The sequence below is a fragment of the Coffea eugenioides genome, chromosome 3 (genome assembly GCF_003713205.1).
Source record: "Coffea eugenioides isolate CCC68of chromosome 3, Ceug_1.0, whole genome shotgun sequence".
Classification (NCBI taxonomy): domain Eukaryota; kingdom Viridiplantae; phylum Streptophyta; class Magnoliopsida; order Gentianales; family Rubiaceae; genus Coffea; species Coffea eugenioides.
In genome coordinates, this window is record NC_040037.1 from 8,479,782 (window position 1) to 8,494,760 (window position 14,979).

A 14,979-nucleotide genomic window follows, 5' to 3' on the forward strand; every position below is an offset into this window, starting at 1 on the left:
ACAAACAAACTGACCAGTCACGTGAACCCTTACTCCAATAAAGTTTTGGCAGAGTTGGTGGGTACCTTAAAAGCCAAATGCTTCTCAAACCAAGTGTAAGAAAACTAACGTGTCCAAACAAAGTTTTGAAAACTTATTTTCGGGACTAAATTAGGCAAATCAAATTATGCAATCCAAACATATTCACTGTCTCACCAAACAGCTCTAGAATACAAATAGCAATTTTAGATTAAAAAAAATATATGAACTGTCATGCTTCCAAATCTACATATACAAATTCGGAACCAACAATTTGTTTGATTGCAAAAATGTTTTCTTAATCAAAATTAAATTTTCTAATAATATTTTGTTGAATGACACTCTAAGTTGAAAGTCTCAATGCTAACTTCTGCCACCAACTATATTCCTTTGACAGCCACACTCATTTCAACTAATTAAATCGATAAAATATTACCAAATCCTTCAACCAAATAGTAACGATATGTCTAGTTCCACGCCTAGAAATCATCTCAAACTCTAATTACATTACCTACCATTTGGAACAACAAAAAAGGATAAAAGTATAAAGTCAGATAGAACCGGTTAAAAAAAAATTCTGAAATCTAATTTTACATTTCTTTTATTCTCAGGCTATTATTTGCTAAAATTAAAAACCATGAAAATAAACTATTTATCATGGATACAAGCTAGTAATTCAAAATGAAGAGATATGAAATATTTTCTTCACATCCTAAATTGCTGACCCTAACAATTATTTGACACACCTTTCATCTTATCCAGTAAATATGCATTTTTCACTATTAAGAAACTTTATACAAATCAAAATATCAAAATATAATTATCTATCCATAAATTAAGAGGCTTTGATTAATTTTTAATTCCACGGGCCTCATTATTTCCTTCCAAACCATCGTTTACCTTAGACCTTCACTTGTCAAATTCTTCCTTCCCCATTCTAATGCTATCACCCTATTATCAAATAATAATTTTAATAAATAAAATATTAAAATTGGAATGAATATATACAATGGCATTTATTATTTTATGAGAGAAAAAATAGTTACAATTCTTTCATTGTCAACCTGAAGATTCTTCATGTAATTACCACCTGTTCTCTTGTCAGCCTTAGGGAATTTTCTTTCAAAACCAAAAAAGGCCAAAAATTAATTTTAGAATAAATAAAATAAAAAAATGAAAAAAAAAACATGTTTCCTTATATTTAGGGGGAAAAAGTATTCACAACATCACATACAAACTTCAACTTACCTATTTTAGGGGGAAAAAAAGCTAGATAAAGGAGGAAGTGACGAGAAAAAAAAAAAGCAAAGGTTTCTGATCAGGAGGCAAAAAATGACAAAAAAAATATTACAACATACCAGAGAAAGACGGTAAGAGTAGAAGATCATGAATCATGATTAGCAGACTAAGTAAGAAAGGAAATATCAAACCCATCCTTGATTTCTTGCAACAAAACCATTCAGTTAGTTCATTATGGATACAAATGAAAGAAAATGCATTAACTAATCCAATAGAGGAAAAAAGTAGAGTAAACTATTAGAATGAAAAGCAAACAAAAAAAGAAGAAGAAGAAGGGAGTACATAGTGGAAACTAAATGAGGAAGCCGCAATGTAGATGAGGATTTTTTAGTTGTCTTTAAGCAAGAAGGAGAAAGGAAATAAGGTGAATAGAAAAAAAAAGGAAAAAGAAGAAAAGAAAAAAAAATGAAGATAGCTTCCTCAAAAGAAAAATATGTCACGTGTCAAAATGAAGGGGAGCTACTTGGCATTCGTTGAGGTGAGGTTACTACAATAACTCTACTTTCTTTTTATATAATAGGGTGTGTGTATATATATATTCATGATAAATTAAATAAAATTTAAATATATAAATGTCTATACAATAATGTGTAGATACTCCGTGTCATTTTTTGAACTTTTAATTTTGTCCTTAAAAAAATTAATTTTTATCCTAACCACTTGATCAGATTTGCTAATATAATCTCTCACAACTCCCATAAATATTGTAACTATTAAATTAAATATAACTGTATTAAAGAAAAATAACTAATAAAGTACAATATCTTTCATGAAGAATTTATATAAAATTTAATTTTGTAAAAACAAATTAATATACTCATAAAAATTAATAATTATTTCTAAACTACACACATATTAGATGTGCCTTTAACAGTAGTATTAATAAGTGCTCATCATCTGTTAGAAAAATCCTTATAGAAATTCGATCCCAATATTTATAAAAAATATTTTCAGCACATAGATGTCACATCAGGAGGGAAATATATATAAAAAAAGGTAAGGAGTTGTTAGATGTAGTTAATATAGTTCTCAAACTGTTAAAATAAACACAACTTGTTTGATGTTCATTTTGAGGTTACAGAATCCTGCTAATACAATTTTATAAAATTTCAATAGATTATAGACTTTTTTGTACAAGATGCGTGATTTTTGTTCAAAGCTGTGTTAGTTATCTAAAGTTATCCGTGTAAATAAAATCTGCAGCATCCGTGTATAAGAACAATTGGACTGTCAACTCCAGCTTGACAGTCATATAAAGTAAAGCTGCAAATATAAAAAAAAAAATTGTAAAAAATTATCTTGCAATCATTTGGTCTAAACTTTAGAACTTCTAGTATAACCTAGCAAGAGTTAGGGTACGTAGAAATCACTATTGATCTTTGGGGGCAAAAAAGTTAGCAAAAGTTAGAGGAATTCGGCAGATTAAAAAAGGTGACATTGTTTAGCCTGAGTATTTTAATCCACCTTTGTTTCTTAGGTCCGATTTGATAATTTAATTTAATATTTAAATTTAATAAATTCATATTTTAATATGTTTAAACGCGTTTAATAATCAAAAATAGAATATTTAAATTAATTAAATGATATTAAATTTCATAGGTAAAAACTTGTTCAAAGTAATAAATGATAAATTATTCACTTATCACTTAATCTAAAATATATTCAAAATATTAATATTTTAAAATCTAACAATTTAATAAATTTCAAACTTTAAATTTTAAATTTTAAATTTTATCAAATAGGTTTGCAAATAGGAATCCAAAGACAAAGATAATAGTCCTAAGCCTTGAGTCTTATTTCTTGCCCAAAAATGAAGGAGTACTAGTCTTGCAATGAATTGTGATCCCATTGGACACGACACGCAAAAGTAGCTTCATAGGTCATAAATACATACCCCACGTGGAAATTACAACATTTTAAGGGAAAGATGCAGCAAAGCAGAAATTTCAATTTCAAATACAGTCCCAATGTTTTAGAGTCTCCTAAAATTAGCTTTACTCTTCCAATCTTTATAAAATTGTCCCATTTTTTTGTGTTCTTTAACGTTCATCAATTAATCGTTATTTCCACCACTCAATTCAGCTAGTAAGAATATTTGCTAATTGAGCATGAGGTTCTTTATTTGACTTTTAACCACTCCTTTTGTTCTTATGCTGAATAAGATTTGGAGTCTCCCTTAAGTGAAAAACAAAAATAATCATTTTTTGTTAGGTTAGAAATATTTGATTTCTTTTTAAATTTACATTAGGGATCTGTTTGATAACTTTTTGATATTCACATAAGGGATCAAATCTATGCCTAAGATATACAAAAACCTTTAAAAATGCATTAAATGCATATCTCTCTATTCTAAATTCAAAACTTTCAGTACATTCATAATTTATAAAATCAGCAATTATGACTTACATCATTAAAATTAAAACCTATACAAAAAATGCACCTATGAGGAAGGAGTGTGGATTTAGCATCTCTAATCTTTCTTTTAGCCAAAAAAGTATGGATAGCTCGTTAGTTAAAACAAATTTAATAGATGGTGACTTTACTTAGACAACCATTTTGTTAAGGACTCCACTTCTTCGCCATAAAACATATTACCAACATTTAGAGAAGTAAAGGGATTGAAAATTGGAATTTTGAGAAATCTTTACAACCATACATCTTTTAATAAGTTTTAATTTTGGGGCAGAACTTCCGAAATCCTAAACTTGACAAACTTGGGAGCAATTTAGGCAAGACAAATAATTTATTTATTTTGAATAGATACGAGAGCAGATACAAATAGAGTATTTCATGTACCAGTCAATTAGAAAAAGAAATACAACTAAGTATTTTTACGAGTTAAACATAAGACATTAAAATTTCAACTTAAATAGGGATGCGCCATAACTACCACTAACCAGAACTAGAAAGGATTTTCTTTCTCGACTTAGGACAGAGATCTCTCTGTTTTAAGAGAAGATAGCAACTTTGCAGATCTCTTTCTTGGGTTTTAGATTCAAGGTTGGTAAAAACACATTTCTGGTTTGATCCAATTCTAAAGAACAGGGTTGCAGAAGCCACTGGGAATAGAGGGAATTGCAAAGATGAATATATTCAGATTAGCAGGGGATATGACCCATTTGGCCAGTGTGCTTGTTTTGCTTCTAAAGATCCACACAATCAAATCCTGTGCTGGTACGAATCTTTCAACCTCCTTCCCCTTTCCCCCTAAGCAATACCCTGCACATTTATGTGTAGAAATACGGGGGTTTCTTTTTTTGGTGAATTTCGAATTTTTTTGTTTGTATATTAGCTCTAAAGTTGTGATTTTGCATTGATAAAATTGTGAATCATGGATTTTTTCCCTCTGTTTTTGTTCTGATCTGGGTTTTCTCTGTTTCTGTTGGAAAGCTGTTCACGTTAAGATTTATCTAATTTCTGAGGCAATGAGGTAACTTGGGAACTGGGTTTTGGTATATTTTATGTGGGTTTGGTTTAAATGGGAAGATAGTGGTTGATGGTAGCTTAAACACGATGAAAGTTTGCTGGAAAAAGCTGTGATTTTTGTAATCAAGTGATTTGAGGTCAGTGAGGGTAAAGATTGTTTCTTTCTGAGATTTTAAGGTTATTTTGTGCAGTGCTTGGTAGTGGTTAGTGTATTCTTGTTGGGTATTGAGAAGGTTTCTGAGTTTAAGCTGGAAGTATGTTTTTAAGAAGGGTAGGATAACGTATTGTTTTTGGAGTTTAGACGAAAATGCGTTGGAAATAAGATTGGAACTACAAATAGCTGCTATAGGTGTAAAATGGCTAATAATTGTTTTATCTGGTGATATTTGCAATAAGGTCCTGCTGGAATTCATCTGGGGGGCTCTTGGAATTCATGAACAGCTATAAAGACACTTTAACAAGATACCAAGGTCGATATTAAATGTAAAAATGGTTTCTTTTAGGTCTAAGACAGTTTGATAGTACTTTTACTAGTTGCTAATGCATATAGCAAGCAAGTTGGGTACACGTCAATCTTTTTTTGGGGCGACTTCAGTTGTTGCTATGCTGACCTTCAAAAGTTCTGATTGCTCCTCCAACCTCCAACACACACCTGTAGACATCCTTCTCCCAATTAACCAATGCAAAGGAAGGCCACAAAAAGAAATTCGAAAAAGTCAAGAAAGATTAAAAATTTACATGTTTCATTCAACTTTTTAGTTACATTTTTTTGTGCATCTTACTTTTTGGGATGTAGTTATTTTCTAGCTTTTGTTTTTCCTATTTTTCATTTTACATCAATTATTTGCCAATCATAGAATCCTTTTTTTATTCAGTTCTCATATCACTATTTTTCTATCTCCTGAGTTCAAATTTGCCTTTTGGATTCTATACTTGTTCAGGAATGCGTCCCTTCTGAAGTTTATAGGTCATGTGGTTCCATTTTCTGCCTTGGTCCTCACTCAGTTGTCTCAAGTAGGGCTTGGAAAGAAAGTGGTTTTTGAGGAACTAATAACAAGCACAATTGTTGTTTTTGTAATGCACAAGGGGATTACTTTGCTTGATAGTTAAGTTTATCATTCTTTACAATGTGCTTCATAGACATAGTGTTAAAGAGCTGGTAAAATGCCACAGAAAAGAGTTGGTAGAATGACAAAAAACTTGTTGTAAATTGTTACCTAGAGTAATGTCTACATTTTATCAGAAAGATATGTAATGTACAGTATAAAGCAAGTTTTGATCCTTTGAAAGCTGTGAATTGGATACAGTGACTGCTATCTCTTTATTCCCTCATTTCCAGTTTTCTCGTTCTCTTCTTCCTTTGGTATTCTAAAAAGTTAGGTAGATTTTAAGTAAGGAAACATTGCATGCCAGAGCTGAGATCAGTTCAGATGTACTATATATGAGTTAGAATTTAATTGGAGTGTGTTATGGAATATTGATTTTTGTTCTCTGTTGTCAGAGAGGTCCAATCATGCCAAGAAGCAAAAGATAAACTGTGTGCAGAAGGAATTTACTATGTGGTTAGGACAAATGTACTTCTCATGAATCCATTATTGTTTAGAGAGGTAAACGTGAGATACCTGAGACTATCAAGAATTCCATTATTGCTTCAGATGAATTTTTCGCTCTTAAGTTGACGGTAAAGTTAAAACTTTAATTTTTCCAGGAACTAAGATATGCATGTGTTCTTTTTTTAATACATGGAAAGTATTGTTGTGTCGAAAAGTCAAATTAAGCCCGTTGCGTGGAACATGTCTGGGTGGAATTTGGAACTGGATCTACATGCCTGCTGCATTCCACAAGGCATTTGCAACTCTGCATTTTATGCTGCAGTTTGTTATTATCATGCTTCTTCTGGTTCCCTTATCATATATTTGCTGATTGTTGCCATCCTACAAAATGTGCAGGCATTTCTTTGAAGACCCAGGAGCTCTATGCTATTGTCTTTGCTACTCGTTACTTGGACATATTTACAGACTATATCTCCCTATACAATACCATAATGAAGTTAATATTCTTGGGAAGCTCTTTCTCAATTGTCTGGTACATGAGGCATCACAAGGTTGTCCGGAGATCTTACGATAGGGATCAGGACACTTTTCGCCATCTTTTCCTTGTGCTACCATGTTTGCTTTTGGCTCTGGTTATACATGAAAAGTTTACCTTTAAGGAGGTATTGGTGCTTCCATTTTGCCGTTAACATGTGATAATGTTAGAATTCTTGTATCCGGTGAAGATGTTTTCTTCTCGGTAACTAGACATATGTGTGTGTCTTCCACTTTCACTGTATGTCACTATATAATTTTGCTGGATATGTTACCTCAGGTAATGTGGGCCTTTTCCATATTCTTGGAAGCTGTTGCCATCCTTCCTCAGCTGGTCTTGTTGCAAAGGACAAGAAATATTGACAACCTGACTGGGCAATATGTTTTTCTCCTTGGGTAATATAGCATTCTCAAATTCCCATTTATGATAGTTAAAGCTGTACCTCTTGTTTTATCTGGAAAATTGTCGTTGTCCCTTTATATCTTTAGGTGCATCTGGTGCTGGTCAGTTGTTTCATTGAGGTTGAGCGGATTAGCTGCTATTGGTCTTGCTAAGACACAATTTTTTTTGGGGCTCTAAATTTGTTGAGAAATTCATGTGTAGATGATCTTCACTTAAATGAAGTACATACATCTAAATGTTTGTCAAACTTCTATTGCTTCTGACTTTTTATGTGCATTGCATTTATACAAATGGCCATACAGAAATGAAGTTGAGTTTTTTTTTTCTTTCTTTTTTTCCCTATGAGACGCTTTCTGATCTCTTATTTTACTTGTTGTCTTGAATGTTATCTTCTTGTTGAAGTTCAGGTTAAAACCTAGCTTATGGTCTTCTTCTGTTTCAGAGCTTATCGAAGCTTATACATTCTGAACTGGATTTACCGCTATTTCACTGAGCCCCACTATGTCCACTGGATAAGTATGTCTCTCTTTCTCTCCCCCGCTCTTTTTCCTGTGTTTGTCATAACATGTCCAAGCACAAGGTCTAACCATACCTTGCTTGATTGCGTTTCAGTTGGGTTTTTATGTTGCTCTGTTTATGAAAAGCTAATACCTTTCTGATGGTTAATTCCTGGCAGCTTGGGTAGCAGGGCTTGTTCAGACTGCACTTTACGCTGATTTCTTCTATTATTACTTCCAAAGGTGAAATTCCAGCTCAGGCATTTACCTGCAAGCTTGTTTGATGTTTGACAGGGAAAATAACTTAACTCTTTCTTTTGAATTGCTGCAGTTGGAAGAATAATGTAAAACTAGAGCTACCAGCTTGAAGGCCTTTTTGACAAAGATGTTGGCTGCTCAAAAACTTAGTGAAGCAAACACTATTTGATGTCGAGACATTTCAATTTTGTGCTGTCTCCTCTCGTAGGGGCTAGTAGACTTGTCAAGAAGCAATAGTTCTAAAAGTTCCTTTCCCCATCTCTCTGGCTTGTCAAGTGGTTGATACATCAATGTATGCAAGATAAAACCTTTATTTGTCACTTGCATGATACTTGAGGAATACTAGCACATTCTTTCTTTAATGTTCAGTTTGACAAGCATTCTGGATTCAGAATGGCTCAGTGCCCCCTCTATCCCGGCATCTGTATTCCAACTTTGATGGTAAATGCAGTTCAAACTACACACGCACACACCACCCACCACCACCCCCCACCTTCGGGCGCCGCGGGGGCAGGGCCTACAATAAAAAAGGCTTGAAATGAGAAATGCAGTGTTGTTTTCTACAGTAAGAGGAGAGAAAAAAGGAGGATGTTGGTTCTGTTATCCCCAAAGTTTGATATTATGTAAATTCGCTCGTGGCCATAACCAAACTGAGTACTCAGTACTGTTACGAGTTTCTTACAGTTTAGCAATCTTAATATTTTATATCTTTGTCTATCACTTGGGGTGAAACATTGCAATTGAAATCAACGCCTAGTTTGGTAGTTTGGAAGAGGGAAAGAAGCGAAAAAAAGCTGTGGTTTGGTATTATAGTAAAATCTTTTCTTGGAGTCTAGGAAGATAACGAGGCTTCTTCGCAAATGTCATGTTTCTTCTTCTTCAATCTATCATGCGTGAAGTTATCATTGCTGTCTTCAATCTTGAAGAACCCAAATTTCCATTTCTCTTCTTTTCTTCCTTACTGACAAGAAGCAAAATAGTTCCAAGGTGTGTTTCTTTGTGAAGTAACTAGACCTAGGAACTTTTTTTTTTTCAGGGTCCTTGGAGCCAAAATTTGTCTAATACTAAATTAATCACAGTTGAAATTAAGTAATCAAGCTCAAGTTCGGCTTAAACTTACTCGTGTAATTTTCACTTTGAACTTTCCCTGACTTGATGAAAAGTTTTAAATACTCTAGTGATTGCAAGCATGAACGTTTGGATCAACTTATATTGCTTGTGATTCCAATTAGATTTACATGTTTTGATTGCTTTTCATGCATTCTTACCTGCAAAAATTATTTCGGGATGCTATATAAGTAATATGTAATCTTTTATGCTTGCAAAATTTTGATTGCTTAATCTGTCCATGCATTTTTTAAAATCTTTTCGAAGGAGTTCTTAAATTTATATCTTCTGTTTATGTTCAATTTATTAGCCATCGATATATCTTGTTCAGTTTTTTTTTCCCTTTATCTTATGCAATTCTTTTGTTAGAAATTAAATATGAGGTGTTCTTAATAATTCTTAAACATTGTACAAGTGGGCATAAGCGCACTTGAATACATGTTTATCAAACAATAAATGTTCAGTTGGCTTCAAGCTTCGTATTGCACTCCTTACTTTATTATTTGAACTTGAACTCAAACTCAATTATAATTAAACCGATTTATCTTAAAACAAGTCGAGCACTAAGTAGCTCATATTCACAATGGATGATTGAGTAATCAACTCAATATATCTTAAAATCATTTGAGCATTAAGCAACTCATATTTTCAATGGATTGATTGAAAATCTATACGAAATAATCCTTACGCATTCATTCTTTTAACCAAAAGAAAAAAGAGTAATGCCTTTTTTGAAGGGTTTGCAAGAGTATTTGCAGCAGTTTGAAACTCATAACTGTATTTTTTTTTTTTCGTTATGAAACAAGAAAACAGTTTTGTTGTTAACCATCCTCTTCTCAATAGAGATTTCTTTTCTTTTTTTTTCCGTACAATGGAGGGCTGGCGGCCCATTAGCTTAGGACAAGTCTCAGGGTAACTACCTCAACAATGTCCTTTGCCAAAATATTCCTAATCCCATCAGGTGGGTCCTACAAAATTGTAAACCTCATCTCTCCCTCAAGACTGCACTTGGCCAGATAATCTGCAACTCTAGTTCCTCTTCTTTATGTGTGTGTCAGTTTACACTCCCAACTTCTATTCAATAACTCTATAATTTTCCTGACTAAGTTTGAATGTAGCCCTTTTTTGCAATCCTCTTTAGCCAGCATCACGCTTGTAAGGGAGTCAGTTTCCACGTGCACGCTCCTTATCCCTTCTTTGCAGGCCAATTCCAACCCTCAGACTCAGCAATTATGTTGCTTGCAATTCCCAAGTTGATGCAAAAGCCCTGTTTCCGCACCCCCATTTCATCCCTTATGACACCTCCTGCTCCTGCAACTCTAGATCGACCGGTGGATGCACCATCAACATTCACCTTTATCCATCCTGTCATTGGTTTCTCCAAACATATTCCTCTATTCAAATGGGTTCCTGTTTCTCCCTATCTTGAGTACCTCTTGTTCCTCCTTGATCATGTTCATTAGCTTATTCCATGGCATTCTAAGTTGTTGGTAATCTCCTTCTGCATTGACTTTATTCCTGGCTGACCAGGCATAATACACTATATGTTAAAATGCAACTTGCTAGCAAATATCTTCCTTTCTTCCCATAGTTTTGGACTTGAGGTTCCAATTAATCCATTTTACCAATGGCAGAGATACAAAAGTTTCCCATTTGTCCTTATCTACTATATTTCTCCATGTATTTTGGACCATTGACAGTCTTGCAATGCATGCAAGATGTTCTCTTTCTGATTCCGGCATATTGGACATGCGCCATCACGATGAAGATGTCTTCTCCATTTCTCTTCATTAGTAAGTAATCTTCCATGCCTTGCTAGCCAAAGTAGAAACTGCCAACGACCTAGCCCCTTCCGTTTCCAAACATTTGTCCACCCTTTATCCTCTTGGTGCTCCTATTCTTCCATATGGCATACTAGACTATAGGCTGATGAAGTAGTAAAACATCCTCTATTATCTAGACTCCAAGACATTACATCCGGTTGTTTCTTGGAACTATACAAAGGGGATTTAGTTTCTTCAAGTATTCCTCAGGCAGTATTTGTCTTAATTTCCCCAAATTCCATACTTCGTCATCTACCCAGTAATCTATTACCTTCTTCTCTTTCTCCTCCTCAGGTATTGATATCTATGCAGCTTCTACTAGACTGACATCTTCTAACCATTTGTCCTCTTAGAACTTAATACTCTCCCCATTTCCAATTCTCCATTTTATCCTTTTACTTATAACTTCATTTCCCATACACAGGTCCTTGATGCACCCTGCTTGTATGCCATCTGAATGTTGATTTCCTCTTGGCCCGATTAGTACTTACTCCTGAGTACTCTACTCCAAAGTTCCTCTGGATTGGTCCGATACCTCCAGTTCAATTTCACCAGCAAAGCTCTGTTCATCTTCTTCAGACTCCTTATACCTAGACTACCATCCCTTTTCCATTTCGTCACCGTTTCCCATCCAACATGATGCATTTTCTTTTTTCCTTCACTGTCTCCCCATAGGAATCTCCTTACACATTTTTTTTTTGTTTCCTCCACCACCGCTAGTGGTACTACTGCTGTTTGCATTAGATAATTTGGGATGGCGGTTAGTACAACTTTAGCCAACACTAGTCTTACAGCACATGACAAACACTTACTCTTCCATCCAACCAATTTCTCGTGCACATTGTCCAACAGCTTAGAATATGTATCCTTCTTAATTCTTCCATGAATGATTGGGACTCGAAGGTACTTCCCTAGATTCTTGGTCCATGGCACCCCTGTGGTCTAACTAATTTTTCGCGCCTCACTCCTTGGTACATTCTCAAAGCAGAACAATTTCGATTTAGCGGCATTCACTTTTTGGCCTGATATCTCACAGAAGATCCTCATTATCCTTTCCACCACAACTGCTTGTTTTATCGAGGCTTCTGCCAATAATAATAAGTCATCGGCAAACAATAGATGGGAGATTTTAGGTCCAGATCTTGATGCCTTGACTGGTTTCCAGCTCCCTTTCTCTATTGCCTCCTCAATCTAATGACACAGCCTTTCCATGCATAATACAAACAAATATGGGGATAATGGATCCCCTTGCCTCAAACCCTGAGTAGGTTGGATGGCTTTTGTCCTTTGCCCATTCTATAGCACCTCGGTTTTGGGCACCCTCACACAGCTCATTATCAGATGGATGATATTTGGGGGAGGCCCTGCCCTCTGCAAAGTATCTTCTAGAAAATCCCATTCAATTCGATCGTACGCCTTCTCAAGATCCACTTTTACCACCATTATGCCCTTTCGTCCTCTTAGTTTTCTTGTTGTGTGGAGGATCTCCTACACTATAGTGATATTGTCTCCAGTTTGCCTGTCAGGTATAAAGCTCCCTTACACTGGACCTACTAGCTTCCCTATAAGTGGTCTTATTATCTAAACAAGCACTTTTGTTATGAATTTGTATGTTACGTTACACAAAGAAATATGCCTAAACTGAGAAATTTTCTCCGGAGACTTCACTTTAGGTATTAGTGCTATAAGTGTACCATTAATGCCCTCAGGTACTCTTCTTTTCATAAACACTTGCTTCACGAACCTAACTACTGATTCTCCCACTATCCCCCAACCCTTCCGGGAGAAAAATACATTTATACCGTCTGGCTCCGGTGCCTTTGACTTCCTCATATTGAACACTGCCTCTTTCACTTCATTAGGCACCTTTGTTCCCACTAGCTCGATCTTTTTCTTGTTTATTTTTGGGAATTGCTTAGTGCATGGATTTGCCTTTCTTTTAACTCCTTCCCCTATGTATAAAGTAGTACAGAATTGAACCACCATTTGTTTTAGAGTCTCACTATCTGCCTGCTACTTTCCAGACTCATCTTTTAGACATGCCACTGTATTCTTTCTCCTTCTAACAATTGCTGTGGTATGAAAATATTTTGTGTTTGTCTCCCCATACAAAGTCCAATTAGCCCTGGCCTTTTGATACCAGAATAACTCCTCTTGCTCCAATATGAGATTATACTCTTTGATCAATTTGTTCTCCAATTTCTCTATGGCTCTACTATATCCTTACGCCAACTCTCTCTGTAATCCTTTCAATCGGGCAATACACCTTCTTTTCCTTCTGAATATATTACCAAAAAACTCCCTATTCCATGTTTGAGTATTCTCCTAAACATTGAAAACTATCCCTTGAAATTGTTCTGCCCATTCCAAGCTTTCCTAACCTTATCCCAAAATCCCCCATGCGTTAGCTAGGCCATTTCCATCCTAAACACATTCTTCCTCCTTGCAAGTTTTTCCTTGTCTAATTCCAGCATAATAGAATGGTGATCTGAGTGAGCTCTAGCTAGATGCCTTACATGGGCCTCTAGAAACTTTTGCCTACATATATCATTACAAAATGCATGGTCTAACCTCTCCCTAATGTTAGCTCCTCCTTTCCTTGAATTTGTCCAAGTGATTGTTGGGCCGAAAAAATCCAAGTCAATCAAGTTACAAGCATGTATGCAATCCAAAAGTTCATGTCTTGTTCTCTTCTAGAAAGAAGTTTCTCTTTTTTTCTCTTGGCTCGATGTTGTCTCATTCATATCTCCAATCACCAACCATGGAAACTTTATAGTGGAACTTATTCTTTGCATATAGTCCCATAATCTAAGCCTTTCAGTCTCCTTAGGAGATACATAGATTGCTGACAATAGCCAACTTGAATCATCACCTCTCCTCACTAACACATTTAAGATTTGCTTATCTTTAATTATCACTTCCACTCTAGTTTCTTCTTTATTCCAGAACATCCATATTCCCCCCGAGTATCCGTTGGCGTCTATGCACTCTTTCTGATCAAACTTCCAACATTTATGGATTTTCTCAGCTTGATCATTATGACTGCGATTTTCTATCAAAATCAGCATATCTAGTTTATGGTCTTTTAGTATCTCTTTTAGATTACATCTAAATCTCCTATTTGCCGTGCCTCTTCCATTCCAACAGATTATCTTCATCATTACGTATGTAGGTGTTTTGGCATTAATGCCCTATAACCATTGCCTCCTCACCCAACTGTGTCTTCGGGGCCATTCTGGGTCCTTTATTCTCTCGCGCAAATCAATGGATTCCTTTATACTGATTTGACCTCCAATCTCTTGGTCCTCATCACCTTTCTCTAGTTTTCCTCCCTCTCTGCTACCCCGCTTATTCTCTTCTGATTCCATTCCTTCAAATCCTGACTTAGATATAGTGGGGTTGTAGTGGGGTTATCTCTCCGTCCTTCCTCAATTTGTAGCAAAGGGTTACCCCAGTTCAACATCTCATACTCACTTGCTGGGTTAACCCCTCTAGCCTGCTTTTGTCCTCTATTCTCAGCTATATGCACCTACCTAGCTTCAATAGGTATCTGTAGTCTAAGTTGCCTTGCAGACTCCAAAACCATTAACCCCCTTATCCTCTGACTTCTTCACACCCTTGCTCTTCTGAAACCCCAGTTTTACCAAGCTCCCTGTAGTGCTGCTCTTTCCCTTAGTAGCCCTTTTCCTTAAGCCCTGTCCTCTGTTACCTCCGTCTCCTTTGAACACCATGTCTACCATAGTCCTCGGTATAGCCAACAGTTTTCCCTTCATTACTTCTATTGTGTTCTCTTTTTTTGATTCCTCCGGTGCTTCCTTCTCTATGTCCAACAATTTGAATTTGGAGCCACTAACACTATCTATAGGTTCTTTATCCTTGGATGACCCTTCTCCTATACCTCTTTGTTCATCCCGACCCTCTTGCCTACCTTCTTTCCCTGTACTCCGAGTCCGCCCCTTCTTCCTCCTTGTCACAACACATAATCTATAATAATTCACCATTCCCTTTAACATTTGCACAACACATAATCTATAATAATTCTATAAAACTTAGAGACCAAA

At 35.4% G+C, this 14,979-nt stretch overlaps 1 protein-coding gene across 2 annotated transcripts; it reads left to right on the forward strand.

The window, feature by feature from the left end:
- Window positions 1-4,202: 4,202 nt before the first annotated feature.
- Window positions 4,203-8,395, forward strand: LOC113765137 (ER lumen protein-retaining receptor). Of its 2 annotated transcripts, none has more exons than XM_027309213.1 (6): window positions 4,203-4,491; window positions 6,693-6,958; window positions 7,111-7,226; window positions 7,676-7,749; window positions 7,910-7,973; window positions 8,062-8,395. In XM_027309213.1, the coding sequence occupies exons 1-6, from the start codon at window positions 4,401-4,403 to the stop codon at window positions 8,096-8,098; spliced, it is 648 nt and encodes a 215-aa protein (XP_027165014.1). In that variant the 5' UTR covers window positions 4,203-4,400; the 3' UTR covers window positions 8,099-8,395. The 2 variants fall into 2 exon arrangements, with proteins under 2 accessions (XP_027165014.1, XP_027165015.1); XM_027309214.1 differs by lacking the exon at window positions 4,203-4,491 and adding an exon at window positions 6,261-6,350.
- Window positions 8,396-14,979: the final 6,584 nt, after the last annotated feature.

Bases quoted from the DNA above. Each gene is read 5' to 3' on its own strand.
- LOC113765137 (XM_027309213.1), top strand. From the start codon at position 4,401: ATGAATATATTCAGATTAGCAGGGGATATGACCCATTTGGCCAGTGTG. The intron at 7,750-7,909 runs GTATGTCTCTCT...AATTCCTGGCAG, and splicing joins CCACTATGTCCACTGGATAA to CTTGGGTAGCAGGGCTTGTT. The intron at 7,974-8,061 runs GTGAAATTCCAG...GAATTGCTGCAG, and splicing joins TTCTATTATTACTTCCAAAG to TTGGAAGAATAATGTAAAAC.